Genomic DNA, 17750 nt, shown 5'->3' on the forward strand with positions numbered 1-17750 from the left:
TGTTGAAAAGTTCGTCCTTGTTTACCCGGTCGATTCCCCTGAGGATTTTGTAGGTTGTGATCATGTCCCCCCTTACTCTTCTGTCTTCCAGTGTCGTGAGGTGCATTTCCCGCAGCCTTTCCTCATAACTCATGCCTCTTAGTTCTGGGACTAGTCTAGTAGCATACCTTTGGACTTTTTCCAGCTTCGTCTTGTGCTTGACAAGGTACGGGCTCCATGCTGGGGCCGCATACTCCAGGATTGGTCTTACATATGTGGTGTACAAGATTCTGAATGATTCCTTACACAGGTTCCTGAACGCCGTTCTGATGTTAGCCAGCCTCGCATATGCCGCAGACGTTATTCTCTTTATGTGGGCTTCAGGAGACAGGTTTGGTGTGATATCAACTCCTAGATCTTTCTCTCTGTCTGTTTCATTAAGTACTTCATCTCCTATTCTGTATCCTGTGCCTGGCCTCCTGTTTCCACTGCCTAGTTTCATTACTTTGCATTTACTCGGGTTGAACTTCAACAGCCATTTGTTGGACCATTCACTCAGTCTATCCAGGTCATCTTGTAGCCTCCTACTATCATCCTCTGTTTCAATCCTCCTCATAATTTTTGCATCGTCGGCAAACAATGAGAGGAACGAATCTATACCCTCTGGGAGATCATTTACATATACCAGAAACAGTATAGGTCCAAGGACTGACCCCTGCGGGACTCCACTTGTGACGTCTCGCCAATCTGAGACCTCACCCCTCACACAGACTCGTTGTCTCCTGTTGCTTAGGTATTCCTCTATCCACCGGAGTACCTTCCCTCTCACTCCAGCCTGCATCTCCAACTTTCGCACTAGCCTCTTGTGTGGCACTGTATCAAAGGCTTTCTGACAATCCAAAAATATGCAGTCTGCCCACCCTTCTCTTTCTTGCCTTATTTTTGTTGCCTGGTCGTAGAATTCAAGTAACCCTGTGAGGCAGGACCTGCCATCCCTGAACCCATGTTGATGCTGTGTTACAAAGTTCCTTCGCTCCAGATGCTCCACTAGTTTTTTTCGCACAATCTTCTCCATCAGCTTGCATGGTATGCAGGTTAGGGACACTGGCCTGTAGTTCAGTGCCTCCTGTCTATCCCCTTTCTTGTATATCGGGACTACGTTAGCTGCTTTCCAAGTATCTGGCAGTTCCCCTGTTGCCAGTGATTTGTTATACACTATGGAGAGTGGTAGGCTCAGTTCTCTTGCTCCTTCCTTTAGAACCCAAGGGGAGATTCCATCTGGGCCTATAGCCTTCGTCACGTCCAACTCTAGTAAACACTTCCTTACTTCCCCACTGGTAATCTCAAACTCTTCCAGTGGTTCCTGGTTAGCTATTCCCTCACTTACCTCTGGAATTTCTCCTTGTTCTAAGGTGAAGACCTCCTGGAATTTCTTATTCAATTCCTCACACACTTCCTTGTCATTTGTAGTGAATCCTTCCGCCCCTATCCTTAATCTCATAACCTGTTCCTTTACTGTTGTTTTTCTCCTAATGTGGCTATGCAACAATTTAGGCTGAGTCTTTGCCTTGCTTGCGATGTCATTTTCGTATTGTCTTTCTGCCTCTCTTCTCATCCTGACATATTCATTCCTGGCATTCTGGTATCTTTCTCTGCTCTCCAGTGTCCTGTTATTCCTATAGTTTCTCCATGCCCTTTTACTTTGCTGCTTAGCTAGCCTACATCTTTGATTAAACCATGGGTTTCTCATCTTCATTTCTCTGTTTTCCTTTTGGACTGGGACAAACTTGTTTGCTGCGTCCTTGCACTTCTGCGTGATGTAATCCATCATATCTTGGGCCGTCTTTCCCCTGAGCTCTGTTTCCCATGCTATATCTGTTAGGAATTTTCTTATCCCCTCATAGTTTCCCTTTCGGTATGCTAACCTTTTGGTTTCGGTATCCCTCCTCGAGTTCAATAACCCTTCTTCAATCAAGTACTCAAACACCAGTACACTGTGGTCGCTCATTCCTACTGGGTCCTCAAAACCGATTTCTCTTATGTCGGAGTCGTTCAGAGTGAAGACTAGGTCGAGTCTCGCTGGTTCGTCATTGCCTCTCATCCTTGTGGGTTCTCCGACATGCTGCGTTAAAAAGTTGCTTGTCACCACCTCCAATAGTTTGGCTCTCCACGTATCCTCGCCTCCATGCGGTTCCTTGTTCTCCCAGTCAATCTTTCCGTGATTGAAGTCGCCCATGATGAGCAGGTGGGATCTATTTCTACAGGCAGCAGAGGCTGCCCTCTCAATTATAGTGTTAACTGCCTTGTTGTTGTTTTCATACTCTTGACTGGGTCTCCTGTCATTTGGTGGAGGGTTGTATATTACTGCTACTACTATTCTTGGTCCTCCCATTGTTATGGTGCCTGCTATGTAGTCTCTGAACTCCTCACAGCCCGGGATGGCCATCTCCTTAAAACTCCATTCCCTTCTCATGAGTAGGGCCACTCCGCCTCCTCCTCTACCTTCCCTCTCTTTCCTTATTACTGTATACTCCTGTGTGTGTGTGTGTGTGTGTGTGTGTGTGTGTGTGTGTGTGTGTGTGTGTGTGTGTGTGTGTGTGTGTGTGTGTGTGTGTGTATGTGTGTGTTTTCCCACCTATTTTTACTCACCTATTTGTGCTTGCGGGGATTGAGCTCTGGCTCTTTGGTCCCGCATCTCAACTGGTGTACAGATTTCTGAGATTCAACTGGTGTACAGTAGATGTGGCAGCTATCTAGCACACAGCTATCTAGCACCCGTAGCAGCTATCTAACACACAGATGCTTATTTACTGCAAGGTGAACAGAAGCATCAGGTGGGAATTGAACCCAGGCCCTTTGGGATACGACTCCAGAACTCCATCTGCTCGGCCGCGGGAACCTGTGTCTATAAGTGTGTGCTTATGTTTATATGTATGTATATGTGTGGAGGAGTTCTCTTGACAAGCCGCTGCCTTCCTGCCACCTTCGGTCCACTAGAGGTGGTGACCCTCAAGTCAATTCAGGTAAAACCAGGGCGGCGAGCTGGTTTTATATTTCTGGTGTTACCCTTGAAACGTGGCAGTGGTGACTTCCACATTTTCTATGAAGCGATACCATAAATAATGGGGAGACTTTTGTAAAAGGGGTATTATGCAGGCCGAACCTGTTGTCTAACTCTCGGGTACCTGTTTACTGCGAGGTGAACAGAGGCATCAGGTGACAGTAAAAACTGCCCTACCGTCCCTATTCTGTTGTAGAAATTAAACGTGACCTTTCCGCTGTAATCCTGCTGCACTTAGAAGTACGCCGGTCGGCCGAGCGGACAGCACGCTGGACTTGTGATCCTGTGGTCCTGGGTTCGATCCCAGGCGCCGGCGAGAAAAAATGGGCAGAGTTTCTTTCACCCTATGCCCCTGCTACCTAGCAGTAAAATAGGTACCTGGGTGTTAGTCAGCTGTCACGGGCTGCTTCCTGGGGTGGAGGCCTGGTCGAAGACCGGGCCGCGGGGACACTAAAATGCCCCGAAATCAACTCAAGATAACCTCAAGATAACGCCCCCCCCCCCACACACACACATACAAAATTGAAGGACGGCTAATGTAGTGCCAATTTTCTAGAAGGGTGATAGACAGGAGGCAATGAACTACAGGCCAGTGTCCCTAACTTGCATACCATGCAAGATGATAGAAAAGATTGTGCGAAAAAAAAATAGTGGGACATCTGGAGCGAAAGAACTTTGTAACACAACAGCAGCATGGGTTCAGGGATGGCAAATCATGCCTCACAGAATTAATTGAATTCTATGACCAGGCAACAAAAATCAGGCAAGATAGAGAGGGATGGGCAGACTGCATATTTTTTGGATTGCCAGAAAGCCTTTGACACAGTACCACATAAGAGACTAGTTCACAAGCTGGAGGTGCAGGCAGGAGTAAAAAGGAAGGAACTCTAATGGGGTACCTAAGCAACAGAAGACAGCGAGTCACTGTGAGGGGTGAGGTCTCGGAATGGCGAGGCGTCATCAGTGGAGTCCCACAGGAATCAGTCCTTGGACCTATACTGTTTCTGATATATGTAAATGATTTCCCAGAAAGAATAGACTCGTTTCTCTCACTGTTTGTTGATGATGCAAATATTATGAGGAGGATTAAGACAAGGAAGATAGTATGAGGCTACAAGATGACCTAGACAAACTGAAGGAATGGTCCAATAAATGGTTACTAAAGTTCAACCAAGTAAATCTAAATTAATGAAACTAGGCGGGGGAAATAGGAGGCCAGACACTGAATACCGAATGGAAGACAAAGTCCTGCATGAAACGGAAAGAGAGAAAGATCTAGGAGTCAATATCACGCCAAACCTGTCTCCTGAAGCCCACATCAATTAATAACATCAGCGGCATATGCGAGGCTGGCTAACATCAGAAATGCCTTTAGAACCCTGCGTAAGGAATCTTTCAAAACCTTGTATACTAAGGATACAAGTATACCTACATATACTTGTATATATAAAGCCAATCCTGGAGTATGCGGCCCCAGAATGGAGCCCGTAACTTGTCACGCACAAGACGAAACTGGAAAAAATTCAGAGGTATGCCATTAGGCTAGTCCCAGAACTTAGAGGCATGAGTTATGAGGGCAGACTACGTGAACTGCACCTCGCGTTGCTGATAGATAGAAGAGCTCGGGGAGACATGATCACCACATACAAAATTCTCAGTGGAATTGCCAGGGGTTATCTTGAGGTTATCTTGAGATGATTTCGGTGCTTTTAGTGTCCCCGCGGCCCGGTCTTCGACCAGGCCTCCACCCCCAGGAAGCAGCCCGTGACAGCTGACTAACACCCAGGTACCTATTTTACTGCTAGGTAACAAGGGCATAGGGTGAAAGAAACTCTGACAAAGATGGATTATGTAACACATGTTGTACACGCACAAGGGGACAGAGGTAGAAGTTGAGTACCCTTATGTGCCACTGAGACATTATAAAGAACTTTTTCAGTGTCAGAGTATTAGTAAATGGAATGCACTAGGAAGTGATGTGGTGGAGGCTGACTCCATACACAGTTTTAAATGTAGATATGATAGAGCCCGAGAAGCACAAGAATCTGTACACCAGTAGATTGACAGTTGAGAGGCGGGACCAAAGAGCCAGAGCTCAACCCCCGCAAACACAACTAGGTGAGTACACATTGTCTGTGATTCAGCTGCATTACTATTTCATATGTTTACCACCGTAAAAGAAGAATTTCCTAGTGTATTTTCTGCATTTTTTGTAATTTTTTAAATATTTCATCTTATTTGGCTCTGGACATCTTGAAGAAGTGAATTTTTATTTGAGTTGTTAAACTTGTCCAATTCCGTAAATGTCTCGGTGAGGTTTGTCTTGTGCTGCCTTGCTTGAGGAAAGTTGTTCTTCACTTATGCCTAAACTTACCGGAGGGCCGCCATTTCTATTGGCCTACATGGAGACAGGAAGCAGGCAACTTGTTAAAGGTTTCTCCACTATTCCTCGGAATTCGTTCTATATAGACTTTGAAGTGTTGTGTCCAACAGTGAGGATTCTCCGACTTGAAGCTGTTGCCTACTTGTGTGAATCACATTGGTCTTGGTAATATGTGGTCTCCCATAATATCTTCCAATTTGTTCAGTATTTTAAAGGTCTTAACTTGGTCAATCATGTCATGTTTATTTCGTGGTGGTATTAGTGTTGACGCCCTCAACCTTTCATGGTTTAGGAGTTAGTTCTGGGATGATTTTTGTTGCTCTACGCGTATCATTTTCAAAGTACTTATATCTCCTTGAAGTCAGGTTTCCGCGCTTGGAGGAGGCGCACCAAAAAATTTGTATTGGTAAATAACCAATATCTTTTCCTTGGAATAAAACGTTTGTTTAATTATTTATAAGGTTTGGTTGGCTTTTCCTTTTTTTAGTTCCTGCTTGCTGTGTAGCTTTCAATGACTGCACGATCATAATTGCCTGTTTGCCGGTCTTCTCACCATTTGTGAAGTACACGTAGGTCGTTTTGCAAGGACTAAAAATGAATTAAGTTGCTCACTAGGACACTGACTGATCTGTCAAAGGAGATTAAAACTGAAGTTCCACCAACCTGTTAAATGCTGACACGGGCTCTGGTCAACTTTATTAACCATCTTCATTAGGCACTACGACACACAGTAATGTGTTTTGACCACCACTTCACTCTTAATACTCCTTGCAGGTTGAAAACGTAAAATTGAAATACAAAAGGATGTTTGGGAATTGAACGTTGGACCTTGCGAGCCCCAATTTTCCACTTGTTAGTATGCCAACTTACCACTCTTCCAGAAAATAATTTGTCATTCTGTCATAAGTCAGTAACCTGCCGAACTTTTTTTTCCAAAGAATAAATCTCTTTCCAGTTGTAATTATCGTATTAAATGAATACCACAACCTCACTTATTTGTTGGAGGCGTCTCCACTCTATACTTAGAAGGTTAACTCACCACATATCGACGATGAAATCACCAAATTCTAAGGCTGGCAAAAACATAGTACACGGATTAAATTATCATACGTCAAGCATGAATTCTTGGTGCTCCATTGGGCGAAGACATCGAACTCGCCTACGTTCTCCATGGGGTGAAGACATCGAACTCGCCTACGTTCTCCATGGGGTGAAGACATCGAACTCGCCTACGTTCTCCATGGGGTGAAGACATCGAACTCGCCTACGTTCTCCATGGGGTGAAGACATCGAACTCGCCTACGTTCTCCATGGGGTGAAGACATCGAACTCGCCTACGTTCTCCATGGGGTGAAGACATCGAACTCGCCTACGTTCTCCATGGGGTGAAGACATCGAACTCGCCTACGTTCTCCATGGGGTGAAGACATCGAACTCACTTACGTTCTCTATGAGGTGAAGTCATCTGCATTTATCGTTCTCGAGGGGTCAAGCTAATCTACTGCAAGGATTCCATTGGCATGTTTTCCAGCCTGGAGCCTCTCTCCAATACCAGGCTTTATGGCTGATCTAATAAACACGAGCTGACAACGCCTCCGGGGAAATTTCCGTGATATAAGAGTCCAGACTTCGGGGTGTCGAAACAGGCTCCCGCCTGTAACATTTTCCTTTAATGCTTGAGATCTCAAGAGGAAAATTGAAGTTTTGTAAAAAAAAAAGTATAAAAAAGTCATGCAATGGCTTTAGTGGATAACTCAGGAGAGAAATTTTAGTCTTCTGTGGCCTTTGTGTGTATTCTCTTGTATGTGTTTTTTTTATTCATTTTGATTTTATTAAAATCACCTTCGTTACTTTTCAAGAAAAATATCTGTGAGCAATAAAATGTTACATTAATTCCATTATTCTATATATTTTATACTAGTTAGCATTGTAAAACAACGTCAGTCTTCCTCAGTGGTTCAGTGTACTGAAGCAGCGCTCAAATTAGGACAGACGAAAATGTATACATGCTGGTTAGCACTGTAAAAATATATGGCCACGTCTGTGGTAAAATAACATAGACAAAACAATTAGCCATAAAATATACAATATATTCATTCAAGATTGTAATGATACAATATGATTATTATACATCTTGAAGATGATATTAAAGTTTGCTTTGCTTCATGCATATTACCTTATAACACAAAATTAACCTGATAATTTACAACGAATTTAATGTAAATTAAACATTAATAAATAACTCATCCTCCACCTATGAAAAGATAGGAAGGAAAAAAACGTTTCGACCCGTCTTGGACCCTTATGAGGTAGTGACTTAAGACATATCGAACTGTGGTTTCCCTTCAAAACGCATAAATCTTTCGTCTTTTGAGACGATTGATGATTAATGAAGATTAAGCCACCCAATAAGTGGTATGGACATGAATAACCCGTAATCCTTTTGAAATATTTTTGTTGTTATAGCTTCAGCTACTGGCAACAAAAAGTTCCAAGTAGCACGGGCTATGGTGAGCCCGTAGTGGACTTACCTGGCACAGGAGCGGGGCTGTAACTTGTTTTTTTTTGAGAGAGAGAGAGATGAAGGAAGCTAATATAAGGTCTAAAACTAGGTGAGGTAGTAAAGAAGAGGTGAGGTAGTAAGTGGAACAAAATAAAGCACGAAAAATGGAGCTAAAAATATTATTTTATAATACTGAGGAGATACATTTATGAAGGTAAAACCTAACGTGAAGTCATGGAAATATGTACTAAATGTTTTTAACATGTTTGATTGAATTATCAGCAGTAATTACACATGCTAGACACTAATCTCTTAAGATATCTGTAGAAAATTCATAGGCAAGACACAAGCCTAAATAAAATCTTGCTGACCCACAGGTACAACGCCTTGAAGGAGAAGCTATATTAATGTCACTATTAACATATACTCGGAGACGCACGGGTAACGACACAAGTATTGCGAAAACCTACACGGTTTCTGCTTCCCCTCCCTGGCACCCTCTCTCCCCTCCCAGTATACCTCTCTACTGTCACACAATTCTCTCTTATTCCTACAGGATCTCGCTCTTCCCTCTCACAGGCTCTCTCTCTCTCTCTCTCTCTCTCTCTCTCTCTCTCTCTCTCTCTCTCTCTCTCTCTCTCTCTCTCTCTCTCTCTCTCTCTCTCTCTCCATTCAAATCTCAGATGATTTTGAAACAATTCAAAGCACGCGAATGATATACAAATTTTCTCTGATTACCTGCCATTCTCAACAACATTGAGCAAATACTCGTCCAATCAGCTGCCGCTGCTTTTGGAATTAAAAATGTTTTGCACGAGACTTACAAGTGATTAACGTTAGAATTTTTCTCGAACAGTGTTTCGCTCACTGCCTGTGTTCGAAGCACGCCTCTCTAATGTAAACGTAATTGGGTGAAGAATTATAAGGACACGGAACTATACCCTGTTTTTCGGTGTATATATATATACAGTGACAATATACTTTCGTAAGTAGATTAAACTCGAAATCATGTAATTATTTGGATAGATGTTACTTAATTACAGAAACAAATAAGTATTTAGAACACACATTTTTACTGTGTTGTCAGGTAGATTGTCCTGCTCAAATATTTCCTAATCAGATAGTCGTGAAGCGTGATACATTACGATATCTACCACAGGGGGCAGCGGAAATATTTATGCAGTTATGTCATTATCTGATAACCAGATATATGCTGAAATAATCTATGATGATGTAATGGCCAACCGCTATATTGTGGTGCCACCTCTTGTGTACGATGATGTTCGGTATGATGCAGTGGCCAGCCAATCACAGCACAGGAGACAGGTAGAAATAAGAGCCTGGGAAAAGTTTTTAGTCAGTCTTCAGGTGTCGTTGGGAGAGGACGCGTCGTGTGACCAACTAGAAACATTGGCAGCAGTCGGTGAAATGGCAGAGGTAAGCGGTTTTGTTAGGCTCGTAAGAGCACGCACAGAAATGGTGTTTTGATTTGATATTTGCATTGAGATAACTTACAGATAGGGCTTGAGAGGAACTGTAAGGTGCATATGGACTTAAAAAATATTATATGGCATTTTAATGAGTTTGTAAGTTCTTTAATGCTGTGAGAAGTTCCTATGTATTGTGTAATTAAATGTTACTGGTGACTTGTGTAGCTTGTACGCCAAGGGTTGTGCTGTTACTTTGCTTATTTAATAAGTGCTGAAGGGCCGTGAGGATGGTAGAGGCGAAAGCTCAATATATTGGCTCAATATATCAATATATTGAAAATTTGTAATTTGGTGAATGTGAAATTTGATGTTGGCTAAGGATTAGTCAATTTAGCGAAGCGGATCTTTAGATTGCCAGGATGTTGGAGAAGGATATTATGTGACTGGTTTAAATGCGTAATGAGTGATTGATAAGAGGCATTTTGTTCCGTCAAAATTGAGTAGTGTGAATCAATGAAATTGCAGTGTGAAAACTTCGGTTACTGAAGCCACGATGCAACTAGATGAGAGTAGTTTGCTTGGAGCCCGTGGTGGTGCCGCCGAGCCCTGTGTTCCCTGTGATCTGAGGAAGGTGGGCAGGTAGGTAGGTAGGGAGGGAGAGGAGGTAGGTGGGCAGGTAGGGAGAGTGAGGGAGCAAGGAGTGCGGGTATACACAGCACGATATATGGTAATGGTCAAGGTTAAGTATAAATGGTTTGTGGAATGGAGTGAATAAATATGTTGCATACAGAGGCACGTAACTGGTCTCGTGAAACTACTGTTGTTCCCTGGCCGACTGCTGGAGCGGTGTTGCTTATCTTGTACAGTCTCCGTAATATAATGAATGGATGAATGAAACAAATATGGCACGTAACTACTTAAAGTTCAGTTGAGTATAATAAATTTCAGATGTAGGAACTGTGTTGGGTAGTGGTTCTCGTGCAGTAGAGAACAGTATCAAAGGCAAAAAGTGCCTGGAGGCGTGTGTGATGTTGGTATAGCTTCTCTATTACCCCGCGGAGCTTGAATGTCTTTAGAATTTATCATAACACATTATTGTAAACACCTTAATAGAATTATTCACGGCTAATTTCGTTATTACTCTCAAGCTTGGAGCGATATTTTCTAGTGCCGAGCACAATGCTCGCTGCGTATAGCATTATACTCCTTCATTTTCTCCCAATATTTTTGTCTTGAAAATGCATCTTGTTCTTAATGTAGATGTGAGTTGTTAATGATTCATTCGTATATTTTCGTGCGTAGAATCTTCTGGTAATCGGTCCACTATGATGCTGGCTCTATCTTCACCCAGTGATGTAAGCTACACCGTGGTGTAAGTGTTCCTCTTTAGAATTCACTCTGCATAACGCCTCTGCTTGAGAGGTTTTAGCTTGATCAACGTAGCTCTGTTCACAAGCATTCTGCATCGGCCATGGAGACGGCTGACATTGCCACACCGGGGGATTTCTTGAATTAATAATTGTAATGCACAACTCTTCGTGCCAAGTTGTTGTTGCAATGAATCTACACAATACTGCGTGGCGTTAATTTTAACTTTTTTTTAACTAGTATTGTTGGCTGGGCGCATGACAATACAGGCAAAGCAAAGTATTTATGCCCCACCATTAAGTCATTACCCTAATCCCACACGTGGCACACATCAGGAAGAGACGAGAGCAGTGCTGGTTAATCTGGTAGTCAAAACCACGTTCCCTCTTGCACAGTATCGCATAATAAACAGCAATAATAACTAGTTTAATGTGCTTTTTAAAAGTTTTTGGTCCATAGCCAAACTCCGTACAACTTGTGGTTGACTGTTCACTAGTCCACTTCATCCATCTCCTTGCGAGCCATAGTCTGAAGATTATTTTCCTGCTTCCTTGTTTACTTTTGCTTTTGTTACACACGCTGTTCTATATGGGTCATAAATGTCACTGTTGCTCTTCCAAACTTTGAGTTTCACTGTCCCAATCACTTTGTCTCGCCACTCGATCCCCCCCCCCCCAGCTTAGATTGCATTACTGTGTTTGTATAAGTGGCTCTGAAGTGCTCGACGTTTCATAATTTTGCTTGACAAGCGTTACCTTCCTAAAGTCTTCATTCTCTTCATAACCAGGGCTGTTCAAAGACCTCCACCCGCCACACCTGCAAAGTTTCATGTTGGCTTTAGTTTATACTAATTTTCTCCAGCACTTCCGGCCTTGACACGTTTAGTATTAAGCAATTAATGATAATTACTTCACCAGTTGGCGTTGATTTTTATATTCACTCCTGAAGTAATGCCACCATCCTTCATTTAGTATATTTTTCCCATCGTTTCGTGATACTTTTTCTTGGCTCACCATTAACTTTTACCTAGCTGCTCAGTCATGCGTTTGAACCCTGCTTGGTGTACTGTGCATATACGCTTTCCTAAGACTTGGTCCTGTTCAAACACTGCTGACACTACAACGCTTCCAGCACACACGGGTCAAGTCTGGCGTGTCCACAACGACACTAACACAGCCCTTACAACACCCATTTACCAACACATTACAGAGTTTTCCATCAATAGGAAAAACCAACTGTGAGGGCGAAGATGCCCATGTCCGTGGCTGGGGATGTTGATGCCCTGAGGAAGGCGATGAAGGGCGTGGGGACGGATGAAGCGACAATTATCAACATCCTTACCTCCTGCACCAACGACCAGAGGAAAGTCCTGCAACAAGCCTACAACAGAGCCTACGAGAAGGTGAGGCCTCGGTGCTCCTCTGAGCTCCTGCAAACTCTTCTCTTCATGGTTGTGCTTTCTCTTCAATCTCCCTCGACCCGTTCATTTGTAAACGGTGACTCAAAATTACATTAGATGTCCAATGAAACAAAAAAGGGGCTAGTTTAAAGACTTGTAAATATATTGATAGTGGCTATTGTAATGTTATAATATTCTTTTGGGAACATTAAAACTTCACTGAATTAAGATTGTCTTTGCCTTCCTCTTCAAAATTCCTTGTCACCTCAAAGTAGTCGGCAAGGCTTGAAACCCCCCCCCTCCCCACAGGATCTGACGAAAGACTTGAAGAAGGAGCTGAGTGGAGACTTCGAAGATGTGATCGTAGCCCTGATGACGCCCGAAGCAGACTACCTGGCTCAGGAACTGCACGACGCCTGCAAGCACAAGAACGGGAGGGTCATGGTAGAGATCCTCTTTACTGCCGACAACTTCCTCATTAAGTACGTGGTGATTGTGGCAGGCGGATAGGCGCCAGATCTGTTTAGTACTTCGCACATCTCTTGTCTTGTATCTTGTCTGCACTCTAAGGTAGACTACGTGATCATTCACAAATGTTCGTGTTTGTACAAGAGTCTGGCTGTGACGTGGCTGCTGTATCATTCTTATGGTTTATCTATTTTGTACATAATATTATGTTTGATTCCCCGTATCTCTTTAGTCTTTATTTTGTCTTTTACACCCTGACGCGTCTCTCCACCACCCCCTCCTCTTCCCCCCCCCCTCCCTGCCTCTCACGGGCCGCCACCCCCCTTCTGCTTCCCCTGCCTCACGCAGCCCTCTTTCCCCTGCCTCACTCGCTCACCTAGACACATTCCAGGTCAATAAAGTCGGCGTACGAGCGTCTCTTCAGCACCAGCCTGGAAGAGTCCCTGACGAAGGCCACCTCGGAGACCTTCCAGGCCCTGATGCAGCGGGTGGTGGAAGCAAAGAGGAGCGACACGGTCAACGAGGACTTCGGCCGCGTCATCGCCAATGAACTCTACAACGACGGTGAGTGTGGACAGCTGCACACTTAATCCTCCTCCTAAAACCCATAGTGCAACAGCCAGTGTGGGTTGAATGTGTAATTATTGCACCCACGAAGTTTGTAGTGTACTACTGGTGTAAAGAGGCATAACGAACTGCAACAACCCGGTCATTAAACTAACCTAACCTGCAGACGAAGAGTCACAACGTGACTGAAGATATGATTATCAAGTTGATTGTCAAGACAATCAACTTGATAGTGGTCCAGGACGGACAGAAACGTAGTCTCCATCTTCTGGTGTGGTTTGGTCATCATAAACTAATCTAAACTAGACCTAAATAAGTAAACGGGTTTAATATAAGTAATCTTAGGCTTCATTTAGTTCATATATGAACTAGATTAGACTTAGGAAAGTAGATTTTTTATTTCTGCCTTCAATTCTTGGGGCTTCTACTAAAGCTGTAGCAAAATACGGACTGACTAAGTTGCAGATACAAAGTTCATATTTTGTACGTTACTGGTGCTATGAGTACCGTCATTTCTAGAAGATAAATTTGCCACTTGATATTCTCCCTTCATACTCTTTAATTTACTGCCTCGTTAGTTTAATATTTAACTTTTTCATACGTTTCTGTATCTTTAGTGTGGATTATGCATTAATATTATAATATATAAAGACTTAAATAATAGCAGGTGTTATGTTGTCGCTACACCTGGCGATGCAGACGAAGAGTCACAATGTCGCTGAAATATTACCAAACCACACACTAGAAAGTGAAGACAACGTTTCGGTCCGTCCAGGACCATTCTAAAGTAGACTGTAGATTACTCACTGGTGGTGTTATCTTATTGGTCCATTAGTGAGGTGCGTGTGCCTGTCCTTCCTGTCTCGCGTCTCATGACAACTGTTATCGGCCGCCGCTCTATCTCTACAATGTACCAGTGTTTGATACTGGTGTTTGATATCGTTCGCCTTGTGCGTTTTTGTTCTCGTATTGGCATCCTTGGTGATATTTAGCGCCCTCTGATTATCTCGCACTTTGATGGTGCTACATGGCCTTCCCGGTTTGGTGCCTTCTATTGATAATTACTTATTTGATACTGGTGTGTGTGATGCATGGCGTGGAGGGACGATGCTCTAATAGCTGTAGTATGGAACGACTAGTAGTCAAACCATTCTTCAATATAGCAGTATAAATTATTTGGACAACTTGGCTGGTATGAATGCTGTGAATGAAGAGTGCTATGATTCTGACAAACGCGTCTTGGGGGGGGGGGGGGGGATGGTGTCTGTGTATGGTGTCTGTGTATGGTGTCTGGGTACGGTGTCTGGGTACGGTAACTTTCTCGTATTAATTTCCGAAGACGGGAAGTGTTAATGTATTTCATTTGTAACCTGTGGCCGTCTTTCTTCAGGAAAAGGTCTAGTTGAGAAAAAGTTGCTCAAGGCCCTCTGCTTGTACTCCTACAAAGAATTTCGCAGCATCTTCGTAGAGTATTACAAGCTGGCGGGTCGAACTCTGGGAGACACCTTCGACTGCGAGTACAAGGGCAGCACCAAGACTAACATGAGAGCTGTGTGTAAGTATCCCATGACACTGTGTTGGCCAGTTTAGGTCTATCGTTAGCGGGAGGGTTAAAGCCGCCGGCCCCCCCCCCCCCTGAGCTTGCTGACCAGCTTATAGTATACTTTAAGCATAAACTTTGCTCAGTGCTAAGTAAACTGTGCATACATGTGGGGTATGTACCTCTCGGTGGCTGAGAGGCCCAGGCGGTGCTGCCCTGGGTGTAATGGCACCTCCCTGAAGGTATTACAGGGAAACTTTGGGAGAGTTAGAGAGGCGATCATTGAAATATTTAATTATTTGTACGTTAATGTTGGAAAACCTTAACACATGAGATATAGATTGTCTGTTTTATTGTAGATTGTTAAATGTGATAGTCTTGGTTATCAGGGATCCTCTAAAGTGGTAATTAAACGCTTGTACACGCGGTAGAATGGTTATGGTCCAGTGAACAGCTGTCAAGTTCATATTCCATCTAGTGTAAAAAATATAAAAAAATTAAGTATAATAAACTGGTCTTCAGTGAAGATTGCGTGGCGTTAGGCGATATACCTGGGTTACGTCTCGCAAATTACACGCTCCCTTCAAAATTGTTTTATGAATGATGTATGTATACAATTTGGATTGCACTGTAAATTGTTTCAGCTCGACAGCTTTTTTAACCCGCAGAGGATAAGTGTAGCTTAGACATCCTTTATTATTTAGATCTTGATGTGTAGTTAAAGACCAGGATGGATATTGCTCTAGACTCCCCCGTATCCCCACTGTTTCCTGTTCATATACACCACCACCCACCCACCCACCGCCATTGCTGACCATCACTATTTGGTACAGTTGACTGCCTGGAGAACCGGTACGTGTTCTTCGCCGAGTCTCTGCACAAGGCAATGGCCGGGCAGGGCACCAAGGACCAGGACCTCATCCGCCTGGTAGTCTCTCGCTGCGAGGTAGACTTGGGCAACATCAAAACAGAATATCATAACCTGTACGACAAACTTCTGGAGAACGACATCAAGGTGGGCGTCTCATTTTGTTACACATTTAGAGTAGGATTGTCAAGTTGAATTTTTAAGAGTGTAATTGGTGGGAGTTATGGGGGTGGTATTTTTGATGTCACCCCTTGCAATTTAAATAGTTAGCTGGCGCCCTTTCTTGGCCGGGTCTGTGTTCACTCTGATGTTACGAGTAGAGTACTGTTCCTTTGCCTAGTCTTCATACCGCGAATGTTATGAATCTTCCAAATTGAAGATTTTGAATTTCACTTGATGCCCATCAATTTGACAGTTTGGTTCGTAAATGGGTGAATTGAGCATCAAAACTTATTCTAATTTATTTAGTGTTTTATTAAAAATTGTCTTCTCAGGCCGACACTTCTGGGGACTACAGGAAGGTTCTCCTGGCTCTCGTCGGAGAGTAAATGACCACACCGCCAGATGGCAGCACTCGACCAGAAACATGACAAGAACAATAACCCTTAATTATATATATATGTATACATGTTATATTTTAGCCAGTTAATAGTTTGGCACTATGTATAGCCTTCTAATGTTTATAAGCATGCACTTATTTGTATTGGAAACAATAAACATATTAATATGATGGAAAGTTTTATCATTGGAACTAGCCCTTAATGCTGAAAAAGCAGGCGTTGGTATTTTGTGATATGAAGTCGGCTCATCAGTAGTGTTAAAACCCAAAATACATGGTGCAGCTCGTTCTCCAAATAAAGACCCGAAAGTTGATTCCATGCACCCCTACAAACCCCCCCCCCCCACGTTTATGGATGAAAAACGGTTTACATATTACTCACAATTGACTTCATTCGAACACTTCCGGAGCAAGTGCTTCACTAATTTTGTTCGAACCAAAACGCTGTAAATGCTTCACCCACGTATTACAAATAATCGCCAACAGAACTTAAACACCTAACCTGTGCCTATATATGTACGATATAATATATTAACATGTATATATTTGATAAAATTTAACGTTTTGAATGAACAGCACGTAAAAATTTATAAATATGTATGGGGTCGACCGCTGGATGTAATGGACTAAAGTCGAGGGCGGGTTGTGTGGGTATTATAAAATGTGACAAGGCCGCTGAAACTGGATGTAAGAAACTTTAAAATAGACTGGTATACCTAGGTACAATACAGTTCAGTTGTAAAATGGATATCTTTACCAAAGTGGTGAACTATAGCAAAGATTACATTTTACTTATGTTGAATTTATTGTGAAAATTTTTATCTTAATATAAAATGTTAGTAGCGTATATGAACCTTAAGATAAGTATGCGGATAAGTCTAAATTACAAAGATGCACATTTACTGCCACAATTCCTCAAAACTGAAAATAGAACACCAATTTAAAGTTTCAAACATTTGGCGGCAACAAGGAGTAACGGAATTAAAGGGATACGGGTTAAGAAACTAATGTAGAACCTAAATAGCCCTACCCAATGGTTTACTCGGTGGAACACGGCTTGCAATATAAATTACAACCTTCTGTAGGTTGTATCTGACCAAATGTCTTGCAGCACTCACTTGAATAATCAATCTAAAGGAAAGCTATACGGTTGAAGATTTTTTTTTTTTTTTATAGACTAGGTGGATCTACGCAGACAGCTGGTAGTTGCTGGGTAACAAGCAGTTGACGGCGTGCTGGTAGGTAAGCTTGGTCTAGAAGCCCCGTCCACCTGCCATATCACCAGGCGAGGCTTCTCAACAACCTTGTGTTGTGTCTTGCTGTTCACCGCCCCGTCGCCGCCCGTCACTCGACCACACCCAGTTACGGCGCGCGGTAACCCTAAATAGTGGATAGCAACAGCATTTCCTTATGACTGTAGAGTTCGCAATCTTCCTCTCTCTTTTTTCGATATATTTTCGACTTTCATGAAGTGTGAAAAGAAGCCTCCACTTAATTTACAGTTTGAAGATAAAATATTCGGGAGCAACATTCCAGGGATAAGAGGATATCAACGGTGAGTTCTTCTGTTGCCTTCACTTGGTGCCTTGGTGGTGGTTTGAGCCGGTGGATTTGTGGGTGGATGT

General features: G+C 43.0%; 1 protein-coding gene across 2 annotated transcripts; it reads left to right on the forward strand.

Annotated features, from left to right (window-relative positions):
* The first annotated feature begins 9096 nt into the window (after nt 1-9096).
* On the forward strand, nt 9097-16296 carry LOC123766234 (annexin B9). 2 transcript variants are annotated; one of them, XM_045755249.2, is made up of 7 exons: nt 9097-9363; nt 11950-12126; nt 12433-12605; nt 12983-13155; nt 14549-14713; nt 15532-15713; nt 16061-16296. In XM_045755249.2, exons 1-7 carry the CDS (start codon nt 9112-9114, stop codon nt 16112-16114), a joined length of 1176 nt encoding a protein of 391 aa, XP_045611205.2. In that variant the 5' UTR covers nt 9097-9111; the 3' UTR covers nt 16115-16296. The 2 variants fall into 2 exon arrangements, with proteins under 2 accessions (XP_045611205.2, XP_045611206.2); XM_045755250.2 differs by lacking the exon at nt 14549-14713.
* Nucleotides 16297-17750: the final 1454 nt, after the last annotated feature.

Source organism: Procambarus clarkii, chromosome 9 (genome assembly GCF_040958095.1).
Source record: "Procambarus clarkii isolate CNS0578487 chromosome 9, FALCON_Pclarkii_2.0, whole genome shotgun sequence".
NCBI lineage: Eukaryota > Metazoa > Arthropoda > Malacostraca > Decapoda > Cambaridae > Procambarus > Procambarus clarkii.